An 18,208-nucleotide genomic window follows, 5' to 3' on the forward strand; every position below is an offset into this window, starting at 1 on the left:
CAAAGGAGTACATGCTGCATAATTCCTTTTAAATTAAGTTCTAGAACACGCAAAACTAATTTATAGTGAAAAAAATCAGAACACTGGTTGCTTGGGGGGTGGAGGGGATTGCCTATAAAGGGACATGGGGAACTTTCTACAATGGCAGAAACGTCCTACATCTGAATCAGACTATGGGTCGCATGGGTAATAAAAGTATGCATTTAACATTTATGCATTTCGATGTACGTCCATTTTTTTTTAAATCCAGTTATACCTAAAGTAATTTGCAAGAAGTGTAAGCTAGTTGGCCTTAAAACATGAACAAAATCAGGAACAATATATACTATATATATGCACAGCTAAGCAGACATGAGGGTCCACGCCTCCAAGCTGTGTCCCCATAGATGCAGACCCAAGTAAGCCCTTCCTCACGTCTGCACTGCCCTGGGGTTTCCCTGTCCGCTGGCCGAAACGAAATCAAAGGGCTTCTGGCAGTGGCTCCTGAGGAGAGGGCATCTGGACAGGAGGCATAAATAGGGCCTGTGGGGAGACCAGGGACGGCTCTCCCAGGGCCCACAGCATCAACAAGAGGACCCGCTAAACCTCTTGCAGCAGTGGTAATGAGGGGAACAAATATTTGTCCTCTCATGTCCCCCTCCAGGGCTTTCTTAACGAAAGGGAAAACCAAACCTCTTTGCTGATGTCCTCCAGCCCTCCCTGCCCCCACCCAAGAAGGCTCCCCACATCCTGCCCACAAATGCCTCCTTACTTCATCCATAAAAATGGGTAGATCTGAGGGATGCAGATACCCCCTCACTCAACCCTTCCCAAGGTAGATGGAAGAGAGGGGTAGGTAGGAACCAGGGGCAAAATGAAGAGATGGCATTGGGCCTGGGGCTGTGCTACAAACTGGAAAGAAAGCCCCAGCCCACTGCCAGGGAGAGAGACTGGCTGGGGGGCAATTGGTGAGCCTGGGAGGACAGAAGGAGACCAGCGCAGCTCTGCCCAGAGGGAATGAAGAGACGGCAGAAGAGAAGGTTTCTCTGACCTCCATTTTCTTCCCCAGCATCTGGAGACTTACGTACCTGCCTGACCTACCTCGGAGGGTTTCGGGAACATTCATGAGTCCGGGAGAGCGAAGTACCAAGGAAGCAAAGTAGGAACAAGACTTCCCGCTCACCCCACAGAAGGAACCCTGGGCCTCTTCATCCTCTTCTGGAAAGAGGAAGGTCTGAGCGGGCGCTGCCCTCAGACTTGCAGTAAGTGGGTGGAGAAGACGGAACAACAGTCACCTCCCAGCTGACCAGGCCAGCCCAGGTCTGGTGGGGCTGCAGAGGCCAGTGGTGACGGTTCAGATCAAGGTCACATCAAATCCCAGCATTGTCACCTTCAACGAAAACTCTGCACACGTACTGTGAGCTAACGGAGAATCAGGAGGCTCCACCCAACCCCGACTCCTTCACTTCAAGAAGCCCAGGGAGATTGTTGTGTATGGTTGGACCCAGGGGGGCTAGCACAGCCCCCATGCTTGCCATTAGGGCCCCTCCTAACTCCCCACTCCGCCTCCCCACAAAGCTGTCCTTACTTCTCTCCACCACACTGAAAAGCCACTTGACACACTTGAGCTTGTTACATGCTGAGCCATATGGTTTCTTCTACTCAAGGAAGGCCCCCTGTAGACAGCAGGTTCTTTGAGGGGTGAGGTCTGCGGCCTTGGTTTGACCCCATGGGACCCAGTGCAGCGCTGGGCACACAAAGCCAGCCCTCCCTAAAAGCCTGTTGATCCATTTGGGCATGAAAACAAGATGACAACAAACGTGGGCCTGGAAACAATCCACAGCATTCCCAGGGAGACAGCCCCAAACTCCTCTCCCAGCCCACCCTGCGTCATCCACAGTTTGAGCTCTGGCTGGGAACTGGGCTCTCATTCAGCCCATCTGCTCTGCATCTCTTTCTCTGGTTGCTTTTTCTCAGTTTCATATTAGAAAAAAAATCCTCTTGAAAAACACAAACAGCAAAGAGGTGGGGGAGGGTGAGTCAGGGACCAGTTGCAGCAGTCATGGCAGTGAGGGGCAGGGGCCTGGGGGGAAGAGATTCTCAGGCTGGAGGCTCGCTCTTCCTCCACCAGTCCCTTCCAGATGGGAGAAGCAACTAGAGGAAGGGCTGTCTCTGCGTGTGTGGGGTGGGATGAGAAGAGAGAGCACTTTACCAAACATAGTTTGGGCCTTGGAATTTAACTTAATCTGCTGACTACAGGAGGAACACGGTATCTTCAGGGGGACCTTGGGCAAGTCATTTCTCATCCAATTTATCTATAAAGGAAATAGACCATCCATCCCTGACATTCTGTGACTCCCCAAGCTAACCAATAACAAAGGGGTATGCCTGCCAGCCCTGCCCCAACCTGTGTTGCCAAGGGAACTGGATGAGACCCTCCCCCACTGCCCAGATGTTGTGTGGGGGCTGTAGAACCCCCAGGGCCAGAGACCCTGGAGAGAGTCCAGCCTCTACCTCGGGTGTCTCAGACCTCCGTGTACAATAACAACCAGGAGGTCGAGAGCCTGATCCTGCCCTCATCGCAGGGGGGCGCCCAGAGTCTGCCCAGGTGACCCCACATGAGACAGATGGGGAAGGATGGGGCTGCAGTCCACACCACAAAGAACATATGTCTACGAGCTTAATTTAGAAGAGTATTACCTGGAGACAGAGGTTCAGCTGGGATGTAAGAGTCAAGCAAACCAGAGGAATAGATCAAGTTTAAGCTTCTCCCACCTGGAGTCCCGTACGGTCAACACACCATAAAACATCTGTCAGGCACCCCACCCCAGACAGGACTGGGGACCCACAGAGCAGGACAGCCCTCAAGGAACTCAATGCAGGGAAGCTTCCAATGACCAGCAACATGACTTGATAAGTAAGTCACAAAAGGGACGCTCCCTCTGTGGAGGAGGCCGGGCGAGGTAAATGAGGCTCGTGGTCTGAAGTCCCATATGGATCCGTTAGCTTTACACAAAGGGAAAAACAAATGTCCCTGCCACAGACAACAGACTTGGAACCACAGCCACAGGCTAAGTCTTAGGCAAGAATAAACCCAAATGACAGTTACAAAGAGACCCCTAACTCCAAGTATGCCACATGCTGACCCCCAACGCCAACCATAAAAGGGTCCCACCCCCAAGGTGAGTCCCCAGGGTGACCCCTGGCATCGTCCTCTGAGTTCCCAGCTCTGACCTTGGCCTTGGGGCTTTGGACAGTAAAGTCACAGGCTGAGAAATTCTTGAGTTCAGAGATGAGAAGGACAGGGGGCCAGCCTGGTAGCTCAGGTGGTTGGAAGTCCATGCTCCTAACGCTGAAGACAGCTGGTTCGATTCCCACATGGGCCAGCGGGCTCTCAACCACAAGGTTACCTGTTCAATTCCTCAACTCCTGCAAGGGATAGTGGGCTCCACCCCCTGCAACTAAGATTGAACACAGCACCTTGAGCTGAGCTGCCGCTAAGCTCCTGGATGGCTCAGTTGGTTGGAGTGCGTCCTCTCAACCACAAGGTTGCCGGTTCCACTCCCGCAAGGGATGGTGGGCTGTGCCCCCTGCAACTAGCAACGGCAACTGGACCTGGAGCTGAGCTGCATCCTCCACAACTGAGGTTGAAAGGACAACAATTTAACTTGGAAAAAAGTCCTGGAAGTACACACTGTTCCCCAATAAAGTCCTGTTCCCATTCCCAATAAAATCTTTAAGAATAAAAAGACAAGAAGGACAGAGCACCAGCGGTGGGGCTGTCTTCTGACCATCGGTCAGGAAGACTTCCCTGCAGGTTGCTGCTCTGTTCTGAGCCTACCTGGGGTCCCACACAAGCCAGGCTTACCCGCTGACAGCCAGCTGGCCCTGTGCTGCTGGCCCTGTGCTGCCAGAGCAGAATGGGGTCAGGCACCCAGTGGATGTTCATAAATCATTTTCCGAATTAATCCATGTGTTAACTAATAATGCCTTACTCATGCTCCAAATTCCTGATCAGCCCCCCTCTCTCCTGTATCTCCTTATACCCTCCTGGATCCCTCCTTTCAGCATTTCCACACACTCACGGCTCCCACCTCACAAGCACTGTCTACACCCTCTGACTCTCGCACCATCTCCACTCACTCCTCACACACCCAGGCCTCACACACCCATCCCTCCCCACAACTCTTCTCGGTTATATGAGCAATGGCAACGAGGCCACTAAGCCCAGAGGACATTGTGCGCTCGTGGTACTTGGCCTCTCCGGCCGCCCACCCTCCTTTGTGAAATGCTCCTCCCACCATGTCTCCAGTCCCCTCCACACCAGTCTCTGCAATGCAAGGTGCTAACCCAGGAAGCTTCTTCTTTTTTCTTTTTTTTAAAGAATTTTTTAATTGGGGAAGGGCAACAGGACTTTTTTTTTTTTTATTGGGGAACAGTGTGTACTTCCAGGACTTTTTTCCAAGTCCAGTTGTTGTCCTTTCAATCTTAGTTGTGGAGAGTGCCATTCAGCTTCAAGTTGTTGTCCTTTCAGTCTTAGTTATGGAGGGCACAGCTCAGCTCCAGGTCCAGTTGCCATTGTTAGTTGCAGGGGGCACAGCCCACCATCCCTTGCAGGAGTCGAACCGACAACCTTGTGGTTGAGAGCCCACTGGCCCATGTGGGAATCGAACCAGCAGCCTTCGGAGTTAGGAGCACGGAGCTCTAACCGCCTGAGCCACCAGGCCGAACCAGGAAGCTTCTTCTTACTCCACCCTCTCCCTGGAGAACTCACTGCCCCCACCCAACCCTCCACCCCAAGCTTCAATTCCCACCTCTATGAAAATGACTCCAGATTTTTACCTCCAGTCCTGACCCTCCTTTGAAGCCTGGCCCCCAAATACCCAGCTGCTCACTGACACCCCCATTCATGTCTCAAGCATGTCCAACCCAGCACTTAGAACTTAAGCTCTCATCCTCCCTGCCGGCTCACTCCATCTCAAAGAATGGCTGTAACATTTATCCAATTCTTCCAAACCTGGGCCCACGCTTGCCTCCTACCTCCCCACAAGTCCTCATATCTCATCAATCTACCTCCTAGGAAATCTGACCACTTCCAAATCACCTCACACAGCCCTCAGACTCAGGCCACCGTCCTCTCCTCACTGGGTCCTGGGGAGGCCTCCCGACTCGTCTCCCACTTTCCACTCTGCTCCCTCCTATGCACTCTCCACACAACAGCCAAGGTGACTTTTCAAAAGTCCCGTCCTTTTACTCCTCTGACTAAAATCTTCGAGATTTCAATGCCTTAATTAGGAGAAAGCCCAAAATCTTCAGCAAAACTTCCAAGGGTCTGACTCTTCGTCCCTAACTATGGATGCTCGGGCCATTCTGGTGCTCCGGTTAGAGGAGCTCTCTCTCTCCTGCGTCAGGGCCTTCCAGAGTCTAGAGCAGTGCTTCTCAAGCTGTCACGTGCACACGAAGGGGAATGTGGGTAAAATGCTGATTCTGGTTCAGTTGTCAGGAGTGAGGCCTGAGATGCTGCATTTCTAAGGAACTCCCAAACAATGAAGGTGCTACTGGTCGCTTGGCCTCACTTCCAGGGGTAAGCATCTAGAACATTCTCCTCCACCCTCACTGCATCTTTGCCTACGTCCCACTCAACTCTCAGGGTTCCGTTGAAACATCATTTCCTCCAAGAAGCCCTACCTGACCCTCGCCAAGATTAGGTTAGAGTCCCCCCTCCACAGACCTTATACTGTCCCTCAGCTATGCTGCGTGTCTCCTTTGGAACACACCTAACTATCCATCCCTCGTTCTTGAAAGTATGTTTCCAACTTTTGTCTCCCTAGCTAGACCACAAGCTCCAGAACAGGGGACACAATGTCTTATTCACTACTGGGTCCCCAGCGCTCAGCACTGGGCCTGGCACATGGTCAAAACTGGAAGTGAAAAGTTGTTGGTCTTGCCTGTCCTGCATCCATTTTCTCTTTTTCTTATAGTGACACTTCAGTTTTCCTTTGAGGAGCCACTCCTCCTCCACTCTTGGTTCTCAGGGTGTAGGTGGTGGACATGAGACCCAAGTCTGGCCAGTCAGAGCCTGCCATCTCTCTGGCTGCAATGATTGGTTCAGAGACAGACATGTGACCTAAGCCAGGCCAATGAGCTTCCTCCCGGGTACTTTTGTTAGCACTACTAGGGAAAAGACTCTTCTTCTCACTGGAGTTATTTACCAAGTAGGAACAGCTGTCACCATCCTGCCACCAGAGATAGAGTTTAACAGAGAATGAAACCAGTATAGAAGAGAGATGGAAAGAGACAGATTTCATGGATGCAGCCATGCTTGGAGTCTATACTTGCCACTATGAAGGCAACAAATTTCCTCTATGCTTAAGCCAAAGTGAGTTATGTTTCTGTCACTTGAAATCAAGAGTCTTGACTAATACAGCATTCAAATAAATATTGGGTGTTGAATGAATTAAATGTGTATGTGAGGAATTAAAGCCTGCCAGGAGAACTCAGTGACTCCTCCTAGGAAACTTTCAGAGTTCTCTCTGCAAACTCCCACCATCCACAAGCACAGCGACTGGCATCTCACACCCCACTCCTCAGCATTACCTCATGCAAACAAGCCACCCCAGCACTTGGCTCAGATGCCAGCAACGTGAGTAGGTGGATGAAATTGGTCTGGCTTTCAATACCCCCAGACACCCCACCAGGAAGAGATAACAGGTGTCCTCAGTCAGCCATACACCCCACCCATTCCTGAACTTCTAATCCAACCGGGGCCGGCTCCGGCTGCCATTCCATGATATTCCCCCAAGTATACCAGCTCTGTGTGTGGAGGGCATTCAACATGGGATGAAAACGGGAAGATGGTTTTCATCTACTTCCTCTGGGGTATCACTTTGCAACAGATTAGGTCAGAGAAGAGGGAGTGCAACAGAGAGCAATAGCGAGGAGCCCTAATTATCTCCCTGGGAGCCACCTCACAGAAGAGCTCCAGGACAGAGATGGGGGCTGGCTTAGATGTCCCCTCAGATGATGCAAGAGGCAGGTGACTTCTTCAGAGCTAGTCCTTACCTGGCAAAATGGGATGGAGGGAGGGAGGGAGGAAGGGAGGGGCACTGCTGCCTAGGTAGGAATACTGGCTGAGCCAAAGTCCTCCCTGAGGGTCAGCTCAGGTGTATGTGACCATCCTGCCAGGGGAGACTAAAAGGTAAAGGGGGAAGGGCATAGTAGGGGGATGGTGCTGCCCCTTGGCTTCTTTCCAGGAATGAAAGGGGCTTGGACTTGGGGTCCTGGGATGTGATCTCCCAGGAAAGAGACTTGTGAATAAAGTGCCAATAGGAAAAGAATTACTGGCTCCCCAGAACCTCTAAGGCATTTAATTCTCCTACAGAGATTGGGACGTCAGGGCCAGCCCAAGGGAGCCCATCAGAGGCAGGAAGATCAGCATGCAAGTGCCATTCAGGTCCCAGGAGGGTCCCAGCCCACAGGACCCCTTCTTCCTCACCCCCAGTCCCTGGCAGCCCTTTTGGGGAGTAGCCCCTTAAGGCACCAGCCTGTAGCTACATTCTAAGTCTCTCCCACTTACTCCTGCCTGGGCTCCTTGTTCCAAAACCCAGGTCCACAGTTCCATAAGGCCTCTCGCTAATTACTAAGTGTCCTGCCAACCCTGTTCAGTCCCTGTCTATTTCCTGACCACGCCCTAACACCTGAGTATCACAGTCACATTTTCCTCCTGCCCCGGTGAGCTCAAGGGAACGCTGTTTCCAGAGGTATCTAGGCACTCAGTGGGCCCCACTGGGACGGTCTGGTGCCAATACAAAGCAAGGCCTTGAGATTTCCCCCACCCACTTCCCCTCCCTCTAACCAACTCTGAGTTTCTTACCTTCATAGTGGGAGGTGCCGTGAGAGGAGGGGACAGCGACCGGTCTGGGAGGGTTACATCCGAGCTGTTGGCCAGCTCCTGCTTCCTGTAAGGAGGGCATGGAACACAAAAGAGGTGAGTGGGGGCCTGCCTGCACCTTCCCCTCTCTCCTCGAAGAGTGGCTGGGCTTAAGGACACAGTCTGACACACACACTGAGCAAAATGAGAGTGGAGTGCATTTTTTTGCTGGCATGTACTAAAATCTAAAGCAAGACTGCTCCTATGGTGCTCCCTGCTCCAACAGCAGCAGCACATGGGAACTTGGGAGAAATGCAAATTCTCAGGTGCACACCAGACTCTCCAGTGATGGAGCCCAGGAATCTGTATTTTAACAATCTCTCCAGCTGATTCTGATGCAATGCTGACGTCTGACAACTATAGGGCCACGAGATACAGGCCTGGGGATGGAGAGGGAGAAGAAGGGGAGAGGGGTAAATGTTTTCAATTCATCCTCCCTAGAGTCTCTAAATACACACACACACACACACACACACACACACACACGCACGCACGCACCAGCCAGAGAGCTGACCTTGGAAAGGCGGGACTGCCTGCTATGTAAGCTGCAGGTAAAACTTATTTTAGTCCATGTGGGCTAGAATGGGGAGAGGCAGCTAAACAGAGTTGTGTCACCATGACAACATGATTGCAACAAGTTCGCTGCTCTCACACACTCCCCACTTTCCATCTGGCCCTTGCTGGTGACCAGGAAATGCTGGTTTGCAGTCCGATCACTAGGCAGAATGTTTGCAGTGGGATAAGGCTTCGGAACAACAGTTACACAATAGGACCAGCTGGGCAGAACCTGGGGGAGTCCCCGGACGAGGGCCTCTGGTGTCCCGGATGTGCCCTAGTTATATCCTGGGATGGGAGGGAAGGCAAGGATAACATTATGAAGAGCCTAGAAGACCGGACTGAGCCGTCAAAGCCCCCAACTTTGCAACTGTTTCCTTCTCCAGAACCCCAGCCTGAGTCAGCCTAACACCTGGTCCCACTTAAATGACCAGAGGACTGCCCTGCCACCTCGAGAGAATGCTTCTGTACTTCCTTCCAGCCCACATCCTACCAATGGGGTAACAGCTCCAACCCTAACCTCCCTCAGGAGAAACCCGCCCCCTACGGAGCCCAGCCCTCTGCCTTTCCAGAGCAAGCCCTTGCCCTGGGGCCCAGACACCACCCCATCCCAGCTTCCCTCAGCCAGGGAGGCCCCAGCTAAGAGAAACCAGGCCAGGCGCCATAGGGCCCCGTGCACTCTGATACAACCCCTGCCTGCTCTGCAGCCTGTCCTCCAGGAAGCTGGGTAAGGAGGCTACGTGAACATCTGGCTTGGTGGAGGAGCCACGCGACCCCATTAACCTCAACCCTGCCAGTCCGCCTCACTGCTCCTCCATCTGCCTTCCCCCTCTTTCTTCTTGGACCTTGGTCTCACTCTGATGGCTGGAAAGGGGGGGTCCCCTCCTTCCTGATCCAGACTGTAACTAGCACAAGAGACAGCAGGGCTGAGACAGAGCACATGTGTGTGCACGTGCACACACACGACTAAATGTGGCTTCTTCTAGCTCCATCAGAGCCACCAGCCTCCCTTCCATGGTGGGGTCCAGCGGGGATGCTCCGGCCTTCACCTGCCTGTGGAGCCGACAGAGCTGGGTCTAACGCCGGCTCGCCCCCTCCCACCACTCTGCACTCTCTCAAGCAGCCCCTGCTCCTCCTCAATGGACCTGCGCCCCTGAGAGCCCTGATGGGGAAAAGGGAACGGAGGAAGGATGACGAAGGATGGGGAGAGCCAAGAGCACAAGGACGGACAAAGACCGCTCCCCTTGGGGGCTGGGAGCCTGGGAGGGAAAAGCATGCAGGGAGGGAAGGGAAGGGGAGACGAGCCCCCCCAACCAGTCTATAGGACTGCTGGGGTTAGCTGACAATCTCTGGCCTACTACCCTCGAGATGGCTTGTGGGCAAACTTGACCGAGAGCCACCCTGGCTCTCCAGAAACACAAACCCTAGGAGAGGATAATGATGGCAGGTTTTTAATATCAGTGGTCAAGGGACACTCATATACATGGTCACTCTGGGTGGTTCTCTCCATAAGGGCAAGATGTCCACTGCCATTGGACCAGAGCAGATGTGATTCTTATCCAAGGTCCATGCGTCCCAGGCAAAGGGTCCCCATGCCTAACCCTCCGCTCCCTGGGCTGAGCCCCTCTCCCCTGCACCAGCCTGTTTTCCCTGGACACTGGCATAAGCTCCTGGGACCAGTCTCCAGGGAGTGGTGGGGACTATCACGTGGGAGCCCAGGGCAGCTCCTGCCAGAAGGATTTCCCAAATGCGGCTGGGAGCCTGGAAGGTGCTGGAGCAGGAATGAGCACCAGAGGCTACCAGCCTCATGCTAGCTCCAGGGCTCCATCCAAGACTCCAGAGGGGATGCCACGGCGGGCAGAAGGCATGGCTGCTGTTCTTAAAAGAATCAGAACTCAGAGCACACACAGGCCCTTGGCCGCAAATTAGAATCTACTCTGCCTTAGTATACAGATGGCTTGGAGTGGCACCTATCAGGGTATCAACCACACTGAACCATCCTTACTCTTGACTCCAGCCCTCCCTCCTGGGAGCCAAAGGCACTTATTTAAGAGTTAACTGCCTATTAGACTTGAATTGTGTGTCCCCTCAAGATATACTGAAGTCTTAACCTCCAGGTACCTGTGATGTGACCTGATTGGGAAATGGGGTCTTCGCAGATGTAATCAAGTTAAGATGAGGTCATTAGGTCAGCCCCTTAAGTCAATGTGACTGGGGTCCTTAGAGGAGAAGAAGGCATCCATGTGAAGACACAGACACACAGGGAGAAGGCCAGGTGACAACAGAGGCAGAGCTGGGAGTGGTACAGCCAGAATGCCAAGCAATGCCAGGGATGGCTGGACACTGTCAGAAGCGACAAGAGAAAAGGAAAGATTCTTCCCTGGAGGCTTCAGAAGGAACATGGCCCTGATGACACCTTAATTTTGGACTTCTAGCCTCCAAAACTGAAACAATAAATGTCTGCTGTTTTAAGCTGCCTGTTTGTGGCACTTGGTTACGGCAGCCCTAGGAAATGAAAACACCGCCCAAGCCCAGGTTCTAGCCTTGGCATTGTAACTGGAGAATCCAAAACAAGGAGGGTGAAATCTCTGCTTCGACCTCACCTTGTCCTGCCCCACCCCTCACAACCAATGACATTCACGTGTGAGCCAATCTCCCAGGGACAGCCAGGCCCAGCCATCCGCTGGTGCTGAGATAAGACCGCGTAAGAACTACAGTGCTCAAGGTGATTCCAGCCTTTTCTCGGGCGAATGTATCACAGGGAAGTCGGTGAGAGTGACACAATTCTGTCACTGAATCTGCTCTAATTTATTATAAGCAAAAGGTAAATTATGAGCAGAGGTGGCACCCTTACACTTCTTTGAACCTCTTTCTAGTAACCCACAGCGACCTTGACATGTGTCATGGCACTGAGACTGAAAACTGCCCCTCCAACCAGGCCAGCCAAATGCCCACATACAGCTCCGAGGACACAGGCTCCCAGACCCACGCAGGGACCCACAAGAAGAGGAGGTGGTGATGGGGGCAGAAGAGGGGAAAAGCAGGACTGGGAGAAGACAGAGGAAGGGAGGAGGAAGACCATTCGCTCAGCTAAGAGAAAGAAGGGTGGTAAAACCAGGTGTGGATGGGCAGGTGAGGAGCGTCCCCCCCTCCTCTGGGGATCCTAGAGGTGCAGCCCGCTCAGCATCCCTCTGCCCCAGAGCCACATGGCATTGAGGTTCTCTACTCTGGGATTCTTTCCCCAGAGCGCGGCTGCTGGGAGGGCACAGGGAGGCTCGGAGAAGTCCTAGCCAGCTTCAGCCAAATGCAAATCTCAGGAGAAAATGATCAAAGAGCCTGGAATGGAAGCCAAGAAACCAAATGGATGATGCACCCAAATGGGGCTGTTCGTAGGGAACTGGACAGACTCGCATGGGAGGACCCCACGGACAGCAGCCAGGCCTCCAGGGTTCTCATCTCTAGTCTGGTTGGCTCTGCCTCACACCACTTGAGGTCACTGCAGCCATCATCGGTCACACACTTCTGAAAAATGCCCTCCACTGAGAATCAAGAGAGTCCTGGGTTCAAGTATGGTTCTACCTACAACCCCACATAAAGTCCTCTACAAATGTAGACCATCATTATCATAATTATCCTCATCTTTACTGTCATCATAACTCATAAAATGGTGATTTGGTCTCCAAGTAGAGAGAGAGAAACAAGGGTCCAGGGCAATCTTAATGTCTTTGAAAACATCTCTGGCATCTCCAATAAGCACCAATTCCAGCCCCAGGGATCTACTCTCAGGATCACAACATCGGTTAATAATCAACAGGAAACATACCCACTCACCATCAGATGGCTCTGGGGCCACACATAAGCCCCCCCTCTGGCAGAGAGTTCTCCCAGACTTTCAAACTCCCCTTGTTTGCATCTGCATCGCTCACACCAGCTCCCCAGCCACCTGCCACGCTTGGCTGCGCTTTCTCCAACTTTCCAAATAGCCAAGCTAGAGAAATATAGACAGCTGGCCACTGCAAAGAGCTTCTCAGGAAAACCAAACCAAAAGGAATGAGAAACATTATTCACAGCAGCCAAAAGGTGGAAATGACCCAAGTGTCCACGAACCGATGAACAGATAAACAAACTGTGGTCTGTCCACAAGATGGAATATTATTTGGCCATAAAAATGAATGAAGCACTGAAACATGTTACAACGTGGACGAACCTTGAAAACATTAGGCTTAAGTGAAAGAAGCCAGACACACAATGCCACATGTTGCATGCCTCCATTTATATGAACTGTCCAGAACAGGCAAACCCAGAGACCGAAAGCCGTTAGTGGTTGCCAAGAGCTGGGGGGGAAAATAGGCAGTAACTGCTAATGGGTACAGGGAATTACAGCATGAGGTGATAAAAATGTTCTGGAACTACCCAGGGGTGATGGTTGTACAACTTTGTGAATATACTAAAAACCACTGAATTATGCATTTTAAAGGGGTGAATTTGATCATATATAAATTATATCTCAATTTTTTTTAAATGGCATAAGAAAGAAGGGGCCAGATGGGCTCCATTTCTGTTATTCCTGCTGTTAAATTTCTTCTCTGTCTGCCTTTTTGTGCCCACCGGGCCCTGGGCTGCACGCAAGTTCTTACTCTGTGGCAATGCATAAGATGCTGAGTGGGACTGCCTCACAAGCCTCTCCTGCTGAATGAAAGCAACACCTTATATGTGAATTATAGCTCAATAAAAATGAATGAATGAATGAATGAATGAGGAACGAAGGAAAGAAGAAGAGAGGGAGGGAGGGACAGAAAGAGGAAAGAAGGAAGGAAGGAAAAAGAAAAGAGAACGGAAGCAATGCCTTTCTTCCCTACTCCCAGCACTCTTAAGTACTTGCAACACAGACATTCTCTTGGAGAGATTTTTAAGAGTTCTAACTTCACATTTCTACATCCTATATAACCAACTCGACCACAGACAATAAGAAATAAAATAATAGTAACATCATATAAAATAAAGAGCTTCAAGAGAAATCATCATAAAAAGCAACTCAATGGAAGAAAAAGGGAGTCAGAGGCCAGGTCGATGACAGACAAGCTGGGCCCTCGGGGTCGTGGCCTCTCTGCTTTCCCCTCTGCAGAATGGGCACGTGAACTCCCAACTCCCACTAACTTCCAACCTTCCTGCACAGGACTCAGAGAATTGCTCAACTCCTCAATATGACTGGAGTCTTAGACATTTTCCATGGTGGCAGAGAATGATGTGGTCTCCAGGCCAGGGATGGAGCTGGGTGGGGGCTGAGGGTCCATGCCCAGAGCTGTCCACCTTGCTGTCTACAGAGACCCAAGGCCCCGCAGCACAATCATGTAGCCCACATTCTAGCAGCCAGCAGTGCTGGGGCATCCCCATGGATAGGAAACTCGTTCCAGAAGTTCCATGCACGCATGGCAGAACAGCCTGTCAGCCTCGAGGGAGGCGGGTGTGCAGTGGGTCAAACGCACTGGCTTTACGGTCCAACAGGCCTAGATCGGGATTCCAGCACCACCCCGATGAGGGCTGTGACCCTGGTCAGATTATTCACCTCGCTATGTCTCAGCAACCTCGTCTGTAAAACGGTGTGATAATACCACCTCACTGGATGGTCTGAACGAAGCCTGTAAAGCATTCAGCACAGTGCCCAGTTACTCAGCAAAAAACGCCACACTGGTCGCCACTGTTCTTGTTGCCAAGGCTGTCGTTGAGTGAGCTGGAAAGTGGGCGTGATGGACAGGGTCAAGGCAGAAAGCCCATCAGAGGCTGGAGGGGAGGCAGGGGTGGCTTCAAACCTGGGGGAACTCGAAGGCCCACATACTTTGGACCCTAAGTCTGGGAGGCAGAGAGAGGAGATCACAGCCGTTGTGTGGGGGCCACCAAGCCCTGGGGACATGCACATGACTTGATTCCAAACCCCACGGGGACAGACACGGAGGTGAGGACATTAGCGTCATCCTGCGCAGGGGCTTCTGTGGAAGAGGAGACCTGAGCCCAGAAGAGCTGGCAGGGGTGCGGAGGGAGGGAAGGGGGGCCACAGGATTCAGGAATGAGAGGCTCCGAGGGGTCGAGGGACAGCCTCCCAATGCCCCCCTTGGAGAACCCCCTGGAAAGAAGCAGGCGTTGCTCACCTGTCAGTACCTGGCAGGGTGGACTTCTGGTGTCACATCCCATCTCCACACATACTCTAGGAGAATCCTGGTGAGTTAGAGCACAACTCTGGACCTTCGATAACTCAAAACTCCCCAGGGAATGCAAACTAGCAACCCCCACTGCACTGTGCCACCCAATCCCAGGGTTCACAGTCACAGAGACAAGCGGCCCTGAGACAAACCCATAGGAGTCACCAACGGCCCCATCACACAGACCAGGCCGCTGAGGCCCGGAGAGGTGGGGATGCCCAAACCCCACTGCTAGCCTCTCTCCTGTTCTCCGGAGAGAAGACACAGTTCCCAAGTCACCTCCGCACAGGATGCGGGAAGGGAGAGGTCACGTCTTAGGCAGCACAGCTGGTTTATAAACAAACCTTTATAAAGCATGAGTGCCAGGGTCCTGTGTGAGGGGAGAGAAGGGGCAGAGGTCCAAGGAGTCTATGGTCCCCTATAAGGAGTGGAGTGACGAGGCCAGGGCTGCGCCAGAGGTGTGCCAGATGTGACACACAGGCCCAGGTGGCCAGACGTGGCTGCACGTGGGACCCAGAGGCCTGGGTCATGCTCCATGCCTGCAGCTTCAAAGGTCACACTGGCATCTCTCTACGTGTGATGGGTAAGGGTGCTGCTATTCCCTGGAAGACCCTGAATCCCTAACCTGGGCCCAGGGTGGGTGCCAGGGGGAGTCAGGATACAACAAGGCAAACCAGCCCTGGAGACCCTGCCATGGAGACCCAGCCATGGCCCCGGCTGGGGATGACTAAGCCTCCTCCTCCATCACGTCTCAAAGCGGATGGACCACCCTACATGCACAGACAGGCAAATCTCCACACTCCTAGGGAAATCAGCTTTTTCTGAAAAGACAGCTTTTAGAACTGACTGATGCTACACAGTTCACAGATGAGTAAGTAGAGACTCTCAGGGGTTCTGTATGGGCCTGAGGGTCACAGAGTGAGAAAATTCGAGAGTTGGTCCTCCGCCCCCAAGATCTCCAACTCCAATTCCATGGCCCTTCCCCACCACAATGACAAAGCCAGCTCTGCCTGGCCTGCGTGCCACAGCAGGATATGAGGAGAGGCCACAGGGCAGCACCGGCTCATGTGCTTTAAGCTTGAGTTCTTGGAGACCAAGGTGGGCTGTGTCCTAGCACGGGGGACGATGCTTGTATGGTTTACAAGCAGCTGAGAAGACAATCCAGGCAGAAGTGAAAACGCAAAAACCAACCTGAAAGCGCGGCACATGCATTTCCCAAACATTAAGTGTGGGTTAGAAATTAGAACAGATACAGAATAAAGTGTCATGGGCACATGGGGAAGAGAGAGATAGGTCTCCTTGGGAGATCAGCTAAGGTATCACAAAAGAGGTGACAGCTGAGCTAGACCTGGAGGGAAAGGCCAGCATCTGCCTGGGAGAGAAAAAGGAAAGGGAAACCACAGCAGCAGAGGCTAGGACGGGGGGATGGAGGAGGAGGAAGCAAAGTTGGTCTGAGGGGGACTGTCTGGTTGTCCCGCCGATGGAGAGGAAACACATCCCTGGCACTTAGCAGGCCCTCAGAAAGGAGAAGTGAAAACTAACAGTCCTCAGGGCTTACCCTGGACTTGGTACTATTTCAAGTGAGCCCCATATCCTATCTAATTTAATAGTTACAACAACCCTTTGCAGCGATATCATTAAGCCCACTTTACAGATGGGGCCACTGAGACTCAGAGAGGTTAAGTTACTTCCCCAAGTTGCCACAGCTGGAAAGGAGCAAAGCAAAGCTTGGACCCGGCAGGCTGGCTTCACATTCCACAACATAAACCACTGCGCTGCACTGCCCATGGGAGAGAACAGAAGCCCACCTGCAAGGAGCGCCCACATCACACTTTCCCAGAATGGGGTGCACACTTCCCTCCTGGCAGCTGAGTGTTATCTGGGGTGGACTTGACTGTAATAGTTATTTTTCGATCTCTTACAGTGACCTTCCATTTGTGACAAGGCCACTCTGATTTTCCTTTTATGGTAGCGACATAACGCTGCCTTCTAAAATGAGTTTATTCAAGTTTTAAAACCTGAGCCTGGTACAGGAAACTATTAAGTAACTAACACAGGTGGCGTGCAGACGTGACAGAAACAGTGAAGGCGGTTTGCGGATGGCTGAAGTTTGGGAACCAGGCGCTAAGCAAACTGAATTCTCTCTCGTGGGCAGGGGAGTGGCAGGTTTCAAAGGCAGGGCATGGCTGACCGACAGGGCTTTGCTGCAGGGCTCTATGGCAGCAGAGCAGAGGACAGAGGGACTGGAAAGGGAGGAGGCGAAGGGGGGAACAGAATGGGAGGGGCTTCACCATGCCTATGACCACAGAAGTGAAACAAGAGGGTCAGATCCATAGGCATCTCAGAGGCAACATTAAGAGCACTTGGTGACTGACAGTAAAGCAGGAAGCGAGCTAAACATATGAAAAAGTTTCGGAAAACTAAGTGATCAATGCTTCAACTATGACAGACTGAGGAGGAGAATTGGTTTGCAAGAGGCAGATGATACTGCATTCATTCTGGATACACTCAAGGCCCCTGGATACGAAAAGAACTGAAGCCTAAACAGAGACAGGTGTGAGGAGAGCAGAGGTGGAGGCTGAAGCCACGGGAGGAGTGTTCCCAGGGAGGACAGGTAGGGCCATAAAGGCAGAAAGGGACAGGAGCCCTTAGTGGGGCAGGAAAAGAGAAGTGAGAGAGGGAAGACCACACCCGGATAGAACAGAGTACAAAAGCCACAAGAAGGGTGAGTGCCAAGAAGGGGGTAGTGGGCAAGTCACCCCATTTACCAGAGGCCCCATTTCCCCAGGGCTGAGGAAAATCACTAACCTATATGCGCATCTCATCCAGCCCTTAACGCACTGTATCACTTGAAAACTGCCCAGTGAGCCGCTTCCCTCATGGGGTCAGTGGTTCTGCTTGGCACTGCCTGGCCTCAGTTGAGGGAGCTACATCATGGTCAGAGCAAAGGCGGCCAGCTCACAAGGTCATGGCCTCAGACAGCTTCAGAGTCAAAATCACAAAACCACTGAGTCACAAAGGCACAGAATCGCAGCGTTTTCCCAGCCTGTTAGTATTTCTTGACCTGGATGGCAAGTACTTGGGTGCCTCTTTTAGGTTTCAGTTTGGATGTATAACATGGGTCACAATAAAAAATAATTTTTAAGTAGTTCTCTCTTCCTTTAGGAGAGATAGATATAAATATGGATATGGATTAGATATGAATGTACAGATAGAGACAGACATAGTCTTCAGCCTCCTGAACATATCAGACTGATCACAGGCATTTATTTTGCTTCTTCTGAATCCCTTAGAATAAGGTGTGTGTTTTTGTTTGTTTGTTTGTTTGTTTTTGTTTTTTGTTTGTTTGTTTGTTTGTTTGTTTGTTTTAAGGAGGGCACAGTTCACAGTGGCCCATGCGGGGATCAAACCAGCAAACTTGGTGTCATCAGCACCATGCTCTAACCAACTGAGCTAACTGGCTACCCCAGAATAAGGTTTTTAAAAGACAAAAAAAAGTGTGAGCTGACAAAAACAAACATAATAGATGAAATTAGAGGAAAACTCA

General features: G+C 51.8%; 1 protein-coding gene across 13 annotated transcripts in view; it reads right to left on the reverse strand.

Moving 5' to 3' along the window:
* RAP1GAP2 (RAP1 GTPase activating protein 2) overlaps positions 1-18,208 on the reverse strand; it is a 206,957-nt gene that overhangs the window by 92,730 nt on the left and 96,019 nt on the right. For all 13 annotated transcript variants that reach the window (XR_002139499.2, XM_019755481.2, XM_019755478.2 and 10 more), the window contains one exon: positions 7,853-7,937. Coding sequence is in view for 12 of the 13 variants with exons in the window: in XM_019755481.2 (XP_019611040.2) it covers positions 7,853-7,937 (85 nt within the window). In the remaining variant the exon portion in view is untranslated. The remainder of the gene's footprint in view (positions 1-7,852; positions 7,938-18,208) is intronic.

The sequence above is a fragment of the Rhinolophus sinicus genome, linkage group LG15, assembly GCF_036562045.2.
Source record: "Rhinolophus sinicus isolate RSC01 linkage group LG15, ASM3656204v1, whole genome shotgun sequence".
Classification (NCBI taxonomy): domain Eukaryota; kingdom Metazoa; phylum Chordata; class Mammalia; order Chiroptera; family Rhinolophidae; genus Rhinolophus; species Rhinolophus sinicus.